At 47.1% G+C, this 16,919-nt stretch overlaps 1 protein-coding gene across 1 annotated transcript in view; it reads right to left on the bottom strand.

The window, feature by feature from the left end:
• The window catches only part of cntn5 (contactin 5), a 542,763-nt gene that overhangs the window by 91,288 nt on the left and 434,556 nt on the right, over positions 1-16,919 (bottom strand). Inside the window, exon 18 of the mRNA XM_041876697.2 lies at positions 10,283-10,353. Within this exon, the coding sequence (XP_041732631.1) occupies positions 10,283-10,353 (71 nt within the window). The remainder of the gene's footprint in view (positions 1-10,282; positions 10,354-16,919) is intronic.

Below are 16,919 nucleotides of genomic sequence, written 5' to 3' on the forward strand. Positions count from 1 at the left end.
CTAACTTCTGCTTTCACTATACCCCTCGGTATGGGTACAGAAAAGTGGTCAGCCAAAGCCTGTAGATCCACTCTACGACAATTCTCAAAAATCTCCCACGTAGGGTTTTCCAAAAATGCTTCCAAATCAAAAGTAGCCATCCTACTAACTACACGAGCCGTCGACTACTGAACACACACAAAAAAAAACAGGTAGTTACAGCTGCTAAGCTCAACACTGAACCAGACACTTACTAATTTGCACGAGTAGCATGGGATAGATAGTATCCCGGACGAACCCCCACTTTATGTTACGAGTCTCATGTCCATCCACCCTAGACGTTTAGAGCCACGGGGTTCGTAACATAAAGTGGGGGCTCGTCTGGGATCCGTCTGGAGCTAGAGGCAGAACAGGAGACGCGTAAGGCAGAACAGGAGACGCGTAAGATAGAACAGGAGACGCGTAAGATGGAACTGGAGACGCGTAGGCTTGATCAAGAACTGGAGACGCGTAGGCTTGATCAAGAACTGGAGACGCGTAGGCTTGATCAAGAACTGGCAAAAAGTAAAATGGAACTAGAGGCAGAAACAGCGAGGTTAGTCTCTGCTAATACTATGCCTGCTAGTGAGCCATCCTCACCAGCTGTGTCATCTGCTACGTTTGATATTAGTAGGCAGATCACCTTGGTACCTGTGTTCAGGGAGTCAGAGGTTGATTCCTATTTCAGTGTTTTTGAACGTATAGCGGTAGCATTGAAATGGCCGGACGAGGTATGGTGCCTATTACTAGCTACCCTAGGGATTCCTGTACTGTCTCACGGACAGCAAACAACACTAGAGGAACTCCCTCATCCCAATCTTTCTCAGATTCCAAGCAATATTTACGGAGCATAGACTTCAGGGTCTGATGCCAACGTTCAAGCGCACCCTGAGACTCTGGGTGATATGCGCTTGACACACGGTGTGTAACTGACAAGGATTTTAACACTTGTTTGAAAAGTTTAGAAAGGAAATTCGCACTCCTGATCAGTTTGTATCACCCTAGGTAATCCAAAAGTTGAGAAGAATTTGATCAACGCTTTACTCACCACTGGAGCAGTAATCCTTCGCAGAGGAATGGCCTCTGGGTACCTGGTGGCCACACACATAATTGTCAACATAAACTGGTTACCAGATTTTGTTTTTGGTAATGGTCCAACACAATCAACCATCACATGTTCGAATGGTTCACCTATGGCCGGTATGGGACAAAGAGGCGCGGGGAAATAACCTGGTTCGGTTTCCCAACTACTTGACAGGTGTGGCAAGTCCGACAGAACTGAGCCACATCTTGTTTTAAGCCAGGCCAAAAGAAATGTCGCAAAACTCGATCATAAGTCTTGGTGACTCCCAGATGTCCGGACCACTGGTGATCATGAGCGAGGGATAAAACATTTTGTCGAAAAGCTGTAGGAATCACTATTTGGTAAACAGCATTCCAATCTCCGCCAGCGTCAACATGGGATGTCCATTTACGCATGAGGAGATTACCATCAATGAAGTATGCCATGTTTTTCTTCTTTAGCTCTTCCTCTGAGACAACACTAGAAAAACATTTAGCCAGGCTAATGTCAACCTGTTGGTTAGCGATCAGCTGCTCACGAGTAACTGGTAACTGTATTGCCTCAGCAACAAGTTCCACATCCTTCTTCCTTTCTCTGGGCTGTTGGTCAGACTGCACCAGCTTACCAGAGGTAGCACCCGAACTATCCTCTGGGTCACACTCTCTGAATAGAATCGTGTTCGACAAATCTATCACTTCACCCACTTGTCGTGCTTGAGCACGTGTGACAGCACAAGCGGGGAACACATCTGGATAACCCTGTGCCAGCTCCTCGGAGAGAGACTGGTCACTTTTATCCAATACCTCCAATACGGGTATCACCTTTCCTCCGGCAATATCGTTGCCCATTATAAATGTCACACCTTTTACTGGCAACATAGGACGTACGCCCACTCTGAACAATCCACTGACTAACTCAGAGTGTACGTTCACAAAGTGCAATGGCACTGGGACAAATCCCATTTCAATTCCTTGTACTAACACACTGGAACCACAATATGTATTACTGGACAAGGGCAACACATCAGCGAGTATGAACGACTGCGCCGCACCAGTATCTCTGAGGATTCTAACTGGACGCTGAGACGCTTCGTCATTTGATATAGAAACAAACCCCTCAAAAATGAACGGTTCATAACTGTGATCTGGGACAGGGACTTTCAAACCACATTCACTATGAGGCTTCTGTCTTGATTCCGGCTTTACAACCGTACTGAATCAGCCCAACACCCGTTGGCGGTCTGGCGTGCTGAGGCATCCCCGGTTTGCGTTTTAGCAGAAAGCAATCATTAACTATATGTCCCACCTTATGACAATAGAAACAGTGACGCACATCTTTTGGGGCGTGCTGGATGTACTGCTGGTCGACTAGGACTAAAAGTTAGCAACTCTGCAGCCCTGCTCTCCGTACGAGGCGAAAACACGCTCTTATGCGTCAACACAAACTCGTCTGCCAATACAGACGCTTCCGACAGTGAGGATACTTTCTGTTCGTTCAGATAAACTACAATGCGTTCCGGTAAACAATTTTTAAACTCTTCTAACAAGATTAACTCCCGTAGAGAGTTAAAATCAGTTACCTTACTAGCACTGTGCCATTTGTCAAACAGATTTCCTTTGTCTCTAGCAAACTCCACATAAGTCTGAGTAGGAGACTTTTTATGAGACCTAAATCTCTGTCGATATGCCTCAGGAACAAGCTCATAGGCACGAAGAACAGTAGCTTTGACCACTTCATAATTCAAACTGTCTTCAAGAGGTAGCGCTGCCAGAACCTCTTGGGCTTTACCTGTTAGTTTACACTGAAGTAATAGGCACCATACCTCTTCGGGCCATTTCAATGCTACCGCTATCCGTTCAAACACACTGAAATAGGAATCAACCTCTGACTCCCTGAACACAGGTACCAAGGTGATCTGCCTACTAATATCAAACGTAGTAGACGACCCAGCTGGTGAGGATGGCTCACTAGCAGGCATAGTATGAGCAGAGACTAACCTCGCTGTTTCTGCCTCTAGTTCCATTCTACGCAACTCCAGTTCTTGATCAAGCCTACGCGTCTCCAGTTCCATCTTACGCGTCTCCAGTTCCTGATCAAGCCTACGCGTTTCCAGCTCTGCCTCTAGCTTACGCGTCTCCTGATCAAGCCTACGCGTTTCCAGTTTGTCTAGCCTGATTTGTGCCCGCTCTTCCGCCTCCATTTGGAGCCGTGTCGAGCGGACATCCATCCTGGCATCACTGTCAGTCAGTGGGGAGAGTGGGTCATAACGGGGCAATGTGGCCGGAGCCTTAGCCTCGTCCTCAGACACTGATGGGCTTACAGGAACAGCCACCACCTCCCCTACAGGAGCAGCAGACTCAGGCGGCGGTAACTCAAGCACTCGCTCGCTCAACAATATTTCTAACACTACTTTCCTCACTTCTGCTTTCACTAAACCCCTCGGTATGGGTGCAGAAAAGTGGTCAGCCAAAACCTGTAGATCCACTCTACGGCAATTCTCAAAAACCTCCCACGTAGGGTTTTCCAAAAATGCTTCCAACTCAAAAGTAGCCATCCTACTAGCAACACGAGCCGTCGACTACTGAACACAAAAAAAACAGGTAGTACAGCTGCCAAGCTCAACACTGAACCAGACACTTACTAATTTACATGAGTAGCATGGGATAGATCCCAGACGAGCCCCCACTTTATGTTACGAACCCCGTGGCTCTAAACGTCTAGGGTGGATGGACATGAGACCCGTAACATAAATTATGCAAATTATAAGTGTAACCTGGAACAGCGAGAACCAAAAATGACACAACAACCGTGAACTACCGTCAAACATAAATGGTTTATTACTAAACACACGGTAAAGGTTTGGGAAAAAGGGGCTGAGCAGGACCCAAGAAATGAAACAATAATGTAAAACCCCCTAAACTGATCTAGCCTGCCTGAAGAACCGCTAGGCTACTGCTAGTCATACAAAAATACAGTGGGTGGTCCGCTCAGGTCTAACTGGTGTTTATAGACAGATTTCTTCCTACGGGTAATGTACGCCCAAGGGCAACTAGCTTAAACCCCCTTTTTCCCAAAAAAACACACCAAAACTACTAAACAGGGTACTCAGCAATAAAGTATGTACACAAGATACAACAGTATCCACACTCAGGTAAAGAAATAAATTCTAATAATGTTACCAAATATGGTAACCAACAACTTAGTGCGTACACAACACACAGGACACCACCGTGTCCATACTCACATATGGCAAAAAGTCTCTCTCTCTTGCAACAAACACAAGTCTGGTTTTATACAATGGGCTGTGTGATTCAACAAACGAGTAACAGGTGGTGCTATTCACAGGAATGTTCACTGATTGGTCCAATCAGCAGACACCTCAACGACCACCAATCAGGAACATACAGGACACCTGTGATTAGGGCAGAAAGAGTAGAAACACACAAAAACACAGGATACCTGTATCCGTAACACTCCCACCCTTAAAAGAGCAAACCAAAATGGTTTGCGACACACGTACTCATCACAACACCCAAAATTCAATAATCCTCCTGCCGGGATAACAAAAAAACCTAGATCATTACACACGAGACAAAGCATCTGCCAACACATTATCTAACCCCTTTTTTGTGGCGGATCTCCAAATTATAATTTTGCACGACAAGTGCCCAACGCATAAGGCGTTGGTTCTGGTTGTACATCCGGTGGAGAAAAACTAAGGGGTTATGGTCAGTATACACTACCACTGGTAATGCACTGGAACCAACATAAACTTCAAAGTACTGCAGAGCTAACAACAAAGCTAGAGCTTCTTGTTCAATGGTGGAATAGTTTGTCTGACATTTGTTAAATTTCCGTGAAAAATAACAGACAGGATGGTCCACTCCACTCTGGTCTTGCTGCAGTAGAACAGCACCAGCACCTCTGGCACTTGCATCTACCTCCAGTTTAAACGGCCGCTCAAAATCTGGCGCAGCAAGAACAGGAGTACTACACAAGAGTGCTTTAGCAGTGTTGAAAGCAGTACAACAATCTTCAGACCATACAAATTTTCTCGCCGGACTGAGCAAATCCGTTAATGGAGCAACTACCGCAGAGAAATTTTTACAGAAACTACGGTAGTAGCCAACCATCCCTAAAAAACGGCGTAGCTCTCTTCTGGTGGTAGGTGCGGGAAATGCGTTTATAGCTGAGACCTTGGCATTTACAGGGCGCACCTGACCATGGCCGACCTGTTTACCCAGATAAGTAACAGTGGCCTTCCCAAACTCGCACTTTGCTAAGTTCAGGGTTAGAGAAGCGGTTGCTAGACGTTCACACACTACCCTTAGAGTGTTAACATGATCAGACCACTCAGTTGAATAAATGACCAGATCATCAAGGTAAGCACTACAATTAGGAACTCCAGCCAATACTGTGTTAACCAGGCGTTGGAAAGTGGCTGGTGCGTTCCGCATCCCAAATGCCATGACAGCATATTGTAGGAAGTGATCTGGGGTCACAAATGCAGAGATGTCGGAGGCACGTGGGGTTAACGGCACCTGCCAGTAACCTTTTAGAAGATCTAGTTTGGTTACATAAGTAGCAGCACCAACAGTATCAATACAGTCATCCAGTCTGGGTAACGGGAACGAGTCGGGCACTGTGACAGCATTGACTTTCCGATAGTCCGTACATAATCTGGATGTCCCATCAGGTTTAGGAACCAGAATGCACGGAGAACTCCAAGGACTTGAACTTGGCATAGCCAGGTTATTCTCCAGCAAATAACCGACCTCACCCCTCATTATCTTTCTCTTAGCGACGTTGACACGATAAGGATGTTGCTTGATAGGTGCAGCGTTTCCAACATTAATGTCATGTTCTAACACATTTGTACATGTAGGAACATCATTAAAAAGACATGGAAAGCTGTGTAATAGTCTCACAATATCATCTGACTGTCTGTCCGTTAAATGAATCAGGCTTGACGGGAGAGACAGCAGCATCTCTGAATTGGGCAATCTAGCACACTGCTGCTGAGTATTGCGCAACTCCAAACCATCTCCGTCCACATCATTAACATGACCTCCCACTACAGCCGTAGCAGCAACAGAGACAGCCGACTCGGCCAGTTTCTCTGGACTGTCTACCTGAGTAACGGGTCTGTTGTGGTATGTCTTCAACATGTTAACGTGGCACACACGAGATTGGCGTTTTCTATCAGGAGTCTGTATCACATAGTCAGTTTCAGTTAGTTTCTTTTCAATGACATAAGGACCAGCGAAACGTGCTGACAATGACGCTCCTGGCACAGGCAACAACACAAGAACTCGGTCACCTGGCTGCAGTGAACGAGAAACAGCCTGTGTGTCATAGTGTCGTTTCATCCGTTTCTGTGAGGAAGACAGCGCTTCCTTTGCTAGAGCACAGGCAGCATGTAGGCGCTCACGAAAGCGACTAACGTAGTCCAACACATTTTCTTTCACACACAACTCTTGTGACAAAAACTGATCCTTAAGGACTTTCATAGGTCCTCTCATGGTGTGTCCAAACACCAGTTCAGCTGGGCTGAACCCTAGGGATTCCTGTACTGTCTCACGGACAGCAAACAACACTAGAGGAACTCCCTCATCCCAATCTTTCTCAGATTCCAAGCAATATTTACGGAGCATAGACTTCAGGGTCTGATGCCAACGTTCAAGCGCACCCTGAGACTCTGGGTGATATGCGCTTGACACACGGTGTATAACTGACAAGGATTTTAACACTTGTTTGAAAAGTTTAGAAAGGAAATTCGTACCCTGATCAGTTTGTATCACCTTAGGTAATCCAAAAGTTGAGAAGAATTTGATCAACGCTTTACTCACCACCGAGCAGTAATCCTTCGCAGAGGAATGGCCTCTGGGTACCTGGTGGCCACACACATAATTGTCAACATAAACTGGTTACCAGATTTTGTTTTTGGTAATGGTCCAACACAATCAACCATCACATGTTCGAATGGTTCACCTATGGCCGGTATGGGACAAAGAGGCGCGGGGGAAATAACCTGGTTCGGTTTCCCAACTACTTGACAGGTGTGGCAAGTCCGACAGAACTGAGCCACATCTTGTTTTAAGCCAGGCCAAAAGAAATGTCGCAAAACACGATCATAAGTCTTGGTGACTCCCAGATGTCCGGACCACTGGTGATCATGAGCGAGGGATAAAACATTTTGTCGAAAGGCTGTAGGAATCACTATTTGGTAAACAGCATTCCAATCTCCGCCAGCGTCAACATGGGATGTCCATTTACGCATGAGGAGATTACCATCAATGAAGTATGCCATGTTTTTCTTCTTTAGCTCGTCTTTTGAGACAACACTAGAAAAACATTTAGCCAGGCTAATGTCAACCTGTTGGTTAGCGATCAGCTGCTCACGAGTAACTGGTAACTGTATTGCTTCAGCAACAAGTTCCACATCCTTCTTCCTTTCTCTGGGCTGTTGGTCAGACTGCACCAGCTTACCAGAGGTAGCACCCGAACTATCCTCTGGGTCACACTCTCTGAATAGAATCGTGTCTGACAAATCTACCACTTCACCCACTTGTCGTGCTTGAGCACGTGTGACAGCACAAGCGGGGAACACATCTGGATAACCCCTGTGCCAGCTCCTCGGAGAGAGACTGGTCACTTTTATCCAATACCTCCAATATGGGTATTACCTTTCCTCCGGCAATATCGTTGCCCATTATAAATGTCACACCTTTTACTGGCAACATAGGACGTACGCCCACTCTGAACAATCCACTGACTAACTCAGAGTGTACGTTCACAAAGTGCAATGGCACTGGGACGAAACCCATTTCAATTCCTTGTACTAACACACTGGAACCACAATATGTATTACTGGCCAAGGTCTCAGCTATAAACGCATTTCCCGCACCTACCACCAGAAGAGAGCTACGCCGTTTTTTAGGGATGGTTGGCTACTACCGTAGTTTCTGTAAAAATTTCTCTGCGGTAGTTGCTCCATTAACGGATTTGCTCAGTCCGGCGAGAAAATTTGTATGGTCTGAAGATTGTTGTACTGCTTTCAACACTGCTAAAGCACTCTTGTGTAGTACTCCTGTTCTTGCTGCGCCAGATTTTGAGCGGCCGTTTAAACTGGAGGTAGATGCAAGTGCCAGAGGTGCTGGTGCTGTTCTACTGCAGCAAGACCAGAGTGGAGTGGACCATCCTGTCTGTTATTTTTCACGGAAATTTAACAAATGTCAGACAAACTATTCCACCATTGAACAAGAAGCTCTAGCTTTGTTGTTAGCTCTGCAGTACTTTGAAGTTTATGTTGGTTCCAGTGCATTACCAGTGGTAGTGTATACTGACCATAACCCCTTAGTTTTTCTCCACCGGATGTACAACCAGAACCAACGCCTTATGCGTTGGGCACTTGTCGTGCAAAATTATAATTTGGAGATCCGCCACAAAAAGGGGTTAGATAATGTGTTGGCAGATGCTTTGTCTCGTGTGTAATGATCTAGGTTTTTTTTTGTTATCCCGATAGGATGATTTGTGAATTTGGGTGTTGTGATAGTACGTGTGTCGCAAACCATTTTGGTTTGCTCTTTTAAGGGTGGGAGTGTTACGGATACAGGTATCCTGTGTTTTTGTGTGTTCCTACTCTTTCTGCCCTAATCACAGGTGTCCTGTATGTTCCTGATTGGTGGTCGTTGAGGTGTCTGCTGATTGGACCAATCAGTGAACATTCCTGTTAATTGCACCACCTGTTATTCGTTTGTTCAATCACACATCCCATTTTATAAAAACCAGACTTGTGTTTGTTGAGAGAGAGAGACTTTTTGCCATATGTGAGTATGGACACGGTGGTGTCCTGTGTGTTGTGTACTCGCTAGTTGATGATTACCCTGTTTAGTAGCTTTGTGTGTTTTTTGGGAAAGGGGGGTTTAAGCTAGATGCCCTTGGGCGTACATTACCCGTAGGAAGAAATCTGTCTATAAACACCAGTTAGACCTGAGCGGACCACCCACTGTATTTTTGTATGGTAGCAGTAGCCTAGCGGTTCTTTAGGCAGGCTAGATCAGTTTAGGGGGTTTTACACTATTGTTTCATTTCTTGGGTCCTGCTCAGCCCTTTTTCCCCAAACCCTTACCGTGTGTTCATAAATAAACACTTTGTGTTTGACGGTAGTTCATGGTAGTTGTGTCTTATTTGTTCTCACTATTCCATGCCACACTTATAATTTACATGAATTTATGTTACGGGTCTCATGTCCATCCACCCTAGATGTTTAGAGCCACGGGGTTCGTAACAGAGTGTGTGTTTGTGAGTGTACATGTGCATGACAGTCTTGCCTCTGTCTCTTCAATCATCTGTGGAGGGTTGACAGAGTACAGGGCCTGGGTGGCAACTAGGGCAGCCATGGTAGTGGGCTCAGTCAGGTTATTAAGCAGGATGAACGTGTGTGTGTCACTAGTAGGTTAATAAGGAGGATGAATGGCTAAAAAGGAGCAGCTTCATACAGCCGTCTCATTAGCAGTGGTAGTGAGAGATGGCTGCTCCCTGTGTGTGTGTGGCGGCTACTCCCTCTCTGGTAGACTATTGAGTAGACCAATAGAGATGCTCTCTCAGTCACCCAGACAGAGCCAGCTGGAACGGCTACCACCCACTGAGGGAGAGACACCCAGCAGGCCTGCTACCACCCACTGAGGGAGAGACACCCAGCAGTCTGGCCTGTAGACCCCCACGCCAATCCCTCCCCAACAACGAGTATAAAGTATCAGTTCTCTATGTCTAACAAGTAGTATAGAGGTGCGGCTTGGAGTATTGTTTCTTCATCCTAAGTAATGTATTCTCAGTGAATTTGGTGATGTGTTTTTTTTTTCCCTGTTCAGAGAAATTAGTCATTGAAGTTGTTAGGTATATGTCCCATCCTACATTCTGATATTACCATGTTCTGACCACTATAATTAATTAAATATAACCATTGGGTATAATCAATTAGCTTAATCTCAGAGATCTAATTATATTTCAACAAAATAATGTTGCAGGAATGCTAATCTTATCTGTTTCTAACTACAGAAATGATTTCAGAACAATCTGAGATGGTGGGTGTCATGGCTTGCTGAAATGACACGTGTTAACAGTGTTGTTGTGGAGTGGGGTTAAAGTTGGATCAGGGTGGTTTAGGACTATGAGTAGAGGTTTAAAACAGGTCTTTACCTCCCAGGAGATGACCAGTTCATGTCTACGGCCGTTCCCTCCACTGACGTTAGCTGGGGCCACAGAGGGGACTGCAGGACAGAAGAATAACACAGTTATCACACAACACATATTCTCTCCTGCGAAACCACAGCTGCTATTTACAAACTCAGTTCAACTCATCTCAACCCATGATGAGACTGAAACTCACTATTAATGTTAAAAAACTAATCTGAAGTTGTTGTTTGTTTTACAGGGAAATCCCATTGAGACCAAGGCCTTTTTAACAAGGGAGCCCTGCACACAATCATACACATTCATAATATTTACAATTCCAACACAATAAAAACAGACAATATTTACTAGTAATTTAAGAAAAGTAACTTACAAAAAGATTATCATGAAAAGCTAAAAGGTAATCAGCCAGCCATCTGAACTGTCCTCTAGCGGCACGAAAACATCAAACTTTAGAGAGTTCCGGAGATCAAGTTTCAAGTTTTAATGTCACGTGCACAAGTAGAGGGAAGTTTAATGTCACGTGCACAAGTAGAGGGAAGTGCCTTTCTTGCAAGCTCTAAATCCAACAATGCAGTTATCAATATCAATGTAGTACTAAAAATAACAAGGTAGAAGAAAAACACATGAGATATAAAAATAAGAAGAACACAAGAAAGTAAGTAGCTATATACAATTCCAGGGTCAGTAGCTATTTACAGGGACAGTTCCAGGGTCAGTAGCTATATACAGGGTCAGTTCCAGGGTCAGTAGCTATATACAGGGTCAGTTCCAGGGTCAGTAGCTATATACAGGGACAGTTCCAGGGTCAGTAGCTATATACAGGGTCAGTTCCAGGGTCAGTAGCTATATACAGGGTCAGTTCCAGGGTCAGTAGCTATATCCAGGGACAGTTCCAGGGTCAGTAGCTATATACAGGGACAGTTACAGGGTCAGTAGCTATATACAGGGACAGTTCCAGGGTCAGTAGCTATATCCAGGGACAGTTCCAGGGTCAGTAGCTATATACAGGGACAGTTACAGGGTCAGTAGCTATATACAGGGACAGTTCCAGGGTCAGTAGCTATATACAGGGACAGTTCCAGGGTCAGTAGCTATATACAGGGTCAGTTCCAGGATCAGTAGATATATACAAACGTTTGGTTCATTTTTGTTCTATTGTCTATACTAAAGGCCATCATTGGTTATGGCCCAATCGGCCTGGCATATTACCAAGTTCAAGAAGCTTTCCGTTTTGATTATTTTGCCTAAAAACCTTTAGGCCTACATATAGAAAAATAAAAAAACTACTGCATCTCTGCCCAGCCTGGCAAGAGTGAACAAAAGGGTGTTCAGCATCCCCAGTGGCTCAGCAACCGTGGAGAGGATATTCTCCGCTGCTGGCCTCTCCAGGTACCATGGAGAGGATATTCTCCGCTGCTGGCCTCTCCAGGTACCATAGAGAGGATATTCTCCGCTGCTGGCCTGCTCTCCAGGTACCGTGGAGAGGATATTCTCCGCTGCTGGCCTCTCCAGGTACCATGGAGAGGATATTCTCCGCTGCTGGCCTGCTCTCCAGGTACCGTGGAGAGGATATTCTCCACCGCTGGCCTGCTCTCCAGGTACCGTGGAGAGGATATTCTCTGCCGCTGGCCTGCTCTCCAGGTACCGTGGAGAGGATATTCTCCGCTGCTGGCCTGTTCTCCAGGTACCGTGGAGAGGATATTCTCTGACCCCCACTCCTTCTCTAACCCCCCAAAGTACCCCTGGTCCGGTCTGGCCCTGCTGACCAGAGCTGAACTGAACACTGGTGGAGCGGATTGCTCTAGCTCCGGCGTGACGCAGCACCTGACCGGTGCCGGACCCGCCACCGGTGGAACAGGCACGGGCCGTGCCGGACTGACGACGCACACCACTGGCTTGGTGTGGGGAGCAGGAGCGGGCCGAGCCGGGCTGACGAAACGCACCACTGACTTGGTGCGGGGAGCAGGAGCGGGCCGGACCGGGCTGACGACGCGCACCACTGACTTGGTGCGGGGAGCAGGAATGGGCCGGACTGGGCTGGCGACGCGCACCACAGACTTGGTGCGGGGAGCAGGAATGGGCCGGACTGGGCTGGCGACACGCACCACAGACTTGGTGCGGAGAGCAGGAACGGGCCGGACAGGGCTGACGAAACGCACCACTGACTTGGTGCGGGGAGCAGGAATGGGCCGGGCCGAGCTGGCGATGCGCACCGTAGACTTGGTGCGAGTGGCAGGAACAGGCCGGACCGTACTGGGAACACACACCACTGGCCCTACGTGGGGATCAGGAACAGGCCGGACCGGACTGGCAACACACGCCAGTACCTCTCGCCGTGCCTCTACATCTTCCACCCCCTCTTCGACCAGTGGCCCCCGTAACCTGGCGGCCTCCTCTGCCAATCCGCTGGGCCGCTCTGCCGCGGTCTCCTGCTGGCCCGTCGTCCACGGCGTTAGCCCCCCCCTAAAAAAATTCTGGGCGTCTCCCCTACCCGTGGACCAGGTCTCCATGTCCCTCGCCAGCCTTTCGCCCTTCTGCCACAATCTCCGCCATTCAGCTCCTCATTCGGCTTGACCCAGTCGAAGCTCTTCCTCCACTGTTGCCAAGTCCACCCACTCTGCTCCTCACTAGGCTGCTTGGTCCAGTTCTGGTGGTTTCTTCTGTCACGATCGTCATTCATAGAGGAGGACCAAGGCGCAGCGTTGAATGCGAACATTTTATTTATTAGAATGATCACACGATCAAAACAACAAAACGAAAACGTGACGTCCCTGGTTACATAAACAAACCAACACGGAACAAGAAACCACAAATAATGAATGCCTAACGGCTACCTAAGTATGACTCCCAATCAGAGACAACGAGCTACAGCCGTCTCTGATTGGGAGCCACCCTGGCCAACATAGATATACAACAACTAGAACATAAACAAATGAAAACTCACACCCTGGCTCAACATACTAGAGTCCCCAGAGCCAGGGCGTGACAAGGGATACTGGAGTGATGGAGGTAGATATGTATAGGGGTCAGGTGACTATATACAGGGTCAGTTCCAGTACCATATTAACAATGTGCAGGGATACTGGAGTGATGGAGGTAGATATGTATAGGGGTCAGGTGACTATATACAGGGTCAGTTCCAGTACCATATTAACAATGTGCAGGGATACTGGAGTGATGGAGGTAGATATGTATAGGGGTAAGGGGACTAGGCATCAGGATATATGATAAACAGAGTAGCAGCAGCATATATGAGGATTGTATGTGAGTGTGTGTGTGTGTGTAGAGTCAGTATAAATGTGTGTGTGTGTTATGTGTGTGTTGCAGTGTCAGAGTGTGTGAGTGTGTAGGGCCCTGTTAGTGTGTAGGGCCCTGTTAGTGTGTAGGGCCCTGTTAGTGTGTAGGGGGGCCCTGTTAGTGTGTAGGGCCCTGTTAGTGTGTAGGGCCCTGTTAGTGTGTAGGGCCCTGTTAGTGTGTAGGGCCCTGTTAGTGTGTAGGGCCCTGTTAGTGTGTAGGGGGGCCCTGTTAGTGTGTAGGGCCCTGTTAGTGTGTAGGGCCCTGTTAGTGTGTAGGGCCCTGTTAGTGTGTAGGGCCCTGTTAGTGTGTAGGGGCCCTGTTAGTGTGTAGGGCCCCTGTTAGTGTGTAGGGCCCTGTTAGTGTGTAGGGCCCTGTTAGTGTGTAGGGCCCTGTTAGTATGTAGGGCCCTGTTAGTGTGTAGGGGGGCCCTGTTAGTGTGTAGGGCCCTGTTAGTGTGTAGGGCCCTGTTAGTGTGTAGGGCCCTGTTAGTGTGTAGGGCCCTGTTAGTGTGTAGGGCCCTGTTAGTGTGTAGGGCCCTGTTAGTGTGTAGGGCCCTGTTAGTATGTAGGGCCCTGTTAGTGTGTAGGGCCCTGTTAGTGTGTAGGGCCCTGTTAGTGTGTAGGGCCCTGTTAGTGTGTAGGGCCCTGTTAGTGTGTAGGGCCCTGTTAGTGTGTAGGGCCCTGTTAGTGTGTAGGGCCCTGTTAGTGTGTAGGGCCCTGTTAGTGTGTAGGGCCCTGTTAGTGTGTAGGGGGGCCCTGTTAGTGTGTAGGGGGGCCCTGTTAGTGTGCATTAGAGAGAAAAATAAAAATGTTCTCTCCTTCTGGTAGCTAGGTAGCAGTCTTATGGCTTGAGGATTAAAGCTGTTCAGGAGCCTGTTGTAGTCAATTAACAGCATTCTCACGTAGGTATTCCTCTTATCTAGGTGGGAAAGGGCAGTGTGGAGCGCAATTGAGATCGTCTATGGATTTGTTGGGGTGGTATGCAAATTGGAGTGGGTCTAGTGTGTCTGGGATGATGGAGGTGATGTGTGCCGTAACCAGCCTTTTCAAAGCACTTCATGATGACAGATCATTCCACAAGGTGAAACTAAACTGAAGGCAGAAGGGATCTCCAGAGTTGTGATCTGGTCTGGTCTGGTCTGGTCTGATCTGATCTGGTCTGGTGACTGTGTGACACGTAATGCGCTATGATAAACGGGGTCCAGTTGTGGCAGTTGCCTTAGCCTAAAGCTGGAATGAATGTAGACTTTTTAATGAAAGGCATGACCTACGTCTTAACTAACATATCAGGTACACCTCCAATTGACTCAAATTATGTCAATTAGCCTATCAGAGGCTTCTAAAGCCATGGCATCATTTTCTGGAATTTTCTAAGCTGTTTAAAGGCATAGTCAACTTAGTGTATGTAAACTTCTGACCCACTGGAATTGTGATACAGTGAATTATAAGTGAAATAATCTGTCCGTAAACAATTGTTGGAAAAATGACTTGTGTCATGCACAAAGTAGATGTCCTAACCGACTTGCCAGGACTATAGTTTGTTAGCAAGGAATTTGTGGAGTGGTTGAAAAATGAGTTTTAATGACTCCAACCTAAGTGTGTGTAAACTTCCGACTTCAACTGTATGTATATATGTATGTATGGCACTCGAAAGCAGAGTGCAACGTTCCTAGCGCTGTACCACGACAGCAGAGGCTATCTAAGTACAGTTTAGGTAGGGTTAGCATTCTGCTTTCGAGTGCCATACATAGCAAGGCTATACACCTACTCATTCAATAGTTTTTCTTAATTTTTCCTATTTTTTACATTGTAGAATAATAGTGAAGACATCAAAACTATGAAATAGCACATATGGAATCATGTAGTAACCAAAAAAGTGTTAAACAAATCAAAATATATTTTATATTTGAGATTCTTCAAAGTAGGCTCCCGTTGCCTTGTGACAGCTTTGCACACTCTTCCATCACTAAGTGACCAGACTCTTCCATCACTAAGCGACCAGACTCTTCCATCACTAAGCGACCAGACTCTTCCATCACTAAGCGACCAGACTCTTCCATCACTAAGCGACCAGACCCTTCCATCACTAAGCGACCAGACTCTTCCATCACTAAGCGACCAGACTCTTCTGATGCGGAACTTTTCAATTATGGACCTGCTACTTTAGCTGTAAAGGGTTGGGGTAAATAGCTGTGTTCTAGGTCTGTAAAGGGTTGTGGTAAATATAACTTAATTGCCCTGCCCTAGCTGTCATACATATGTAATAGGACCATTATGTCAGCTTCCTGCTTCCCCTGTTTGTCTCCTGGCCTCTAGAGGTCAGCTGTGTTCCCCTTTGCCTTAGTTCTTCCTCATGTGTCCTAATTAGCTTATCCAGGTCACCTGTGCCTTGTTTCCCCTTGTGTATTTTAGCTGTGTGTTTTCCCCTTGTTTGTCACTTGGTTATTGCGTCCTGACTGTGTGTCTCCTGCTTTGTCTCACCGTGTCTGTCCTAGTAAGTTTTTGAAGTTATCTTTAGTTTGTTTTTCTCCCCTCGTGGAGTTGTTTTGTTTTGCCTCCTGTTTTGTGAACATTAAATCTACTTGCCTGGAGTATTGCCTTGGGTGTTTCATTTGGGTCCTACAACATCTCCTCTGTGGCTAAGGGGTAGTACCCCCAGCTCTACACTTCTGAGACCGGAGTTCTAACCCGGATTGTGACAGAATAACCAAGTCAATCATGGACCCAGAAACACTCAGTTCCCAGGACCTGTTGGCGGTGATCATTCGACATGAGGCTTCTTTCCAGCGCCATGAAGCCGTTCTCAGCCGACAAGAGGAGCTGATGGCTAGACATTCTCAACTCCTGGCCGAAATGATGAGTTCCCTTCACCAGCTCTTTGAACGCCTCCTTGGTCCTCCCCCTTCCCCCGGTCACCTCCCAGTGACGACAGGCCTTCTCGGTTGGCGGAGCCCCGACTACCACCTCCCAAGCCCTTTTCTGGGGATCCAAGCTCTTGCCAGGGTTTCCTCACCCAATGCTCCCTCACCTTCGAGCTCCAACCCTCAAGTTTTCCCACAGACCGTTCCAAGATTGCCTACCTCATTACCCTTCTTTCAGACAAGGCGCCGCCTGGGCCTCTGCGGTGTGGCAGTCCCAGGAGGCCTGTTGTGACTCCCACGCTGCATTTGTAGAAGAGTTCAAGCGGGTGTTCGATCATCCTGTCAGTGGGCGGGAGGCTTCCAAGCGCCTACTGTCTCTCCGTCAGGGCCCCCGAAGCACGGCAGATTTTGCCATTGAGTTCCGAACCATGGCAGCAAGGAGCGGATGGAATGATGAAGCGCTGAGGGTCTGCTTTCAGGGAG

The sequence above is a fragment of the Coregonus clupeaformis genome, chromosome 5 (genome assembly GCF_020615455.1).
Source record: "Coregonus clupeaformis isolate EN_2021a chromosome 5, ASM2061545v1, whole genome shotgun sequence".
Classification (NCBI taxonomy): Eukaryota; Metazoa; Chordata; class Actinopteri; order Salmoniformes; family Salmonidae; genus Coregonus; species Coregonus clupeaformis.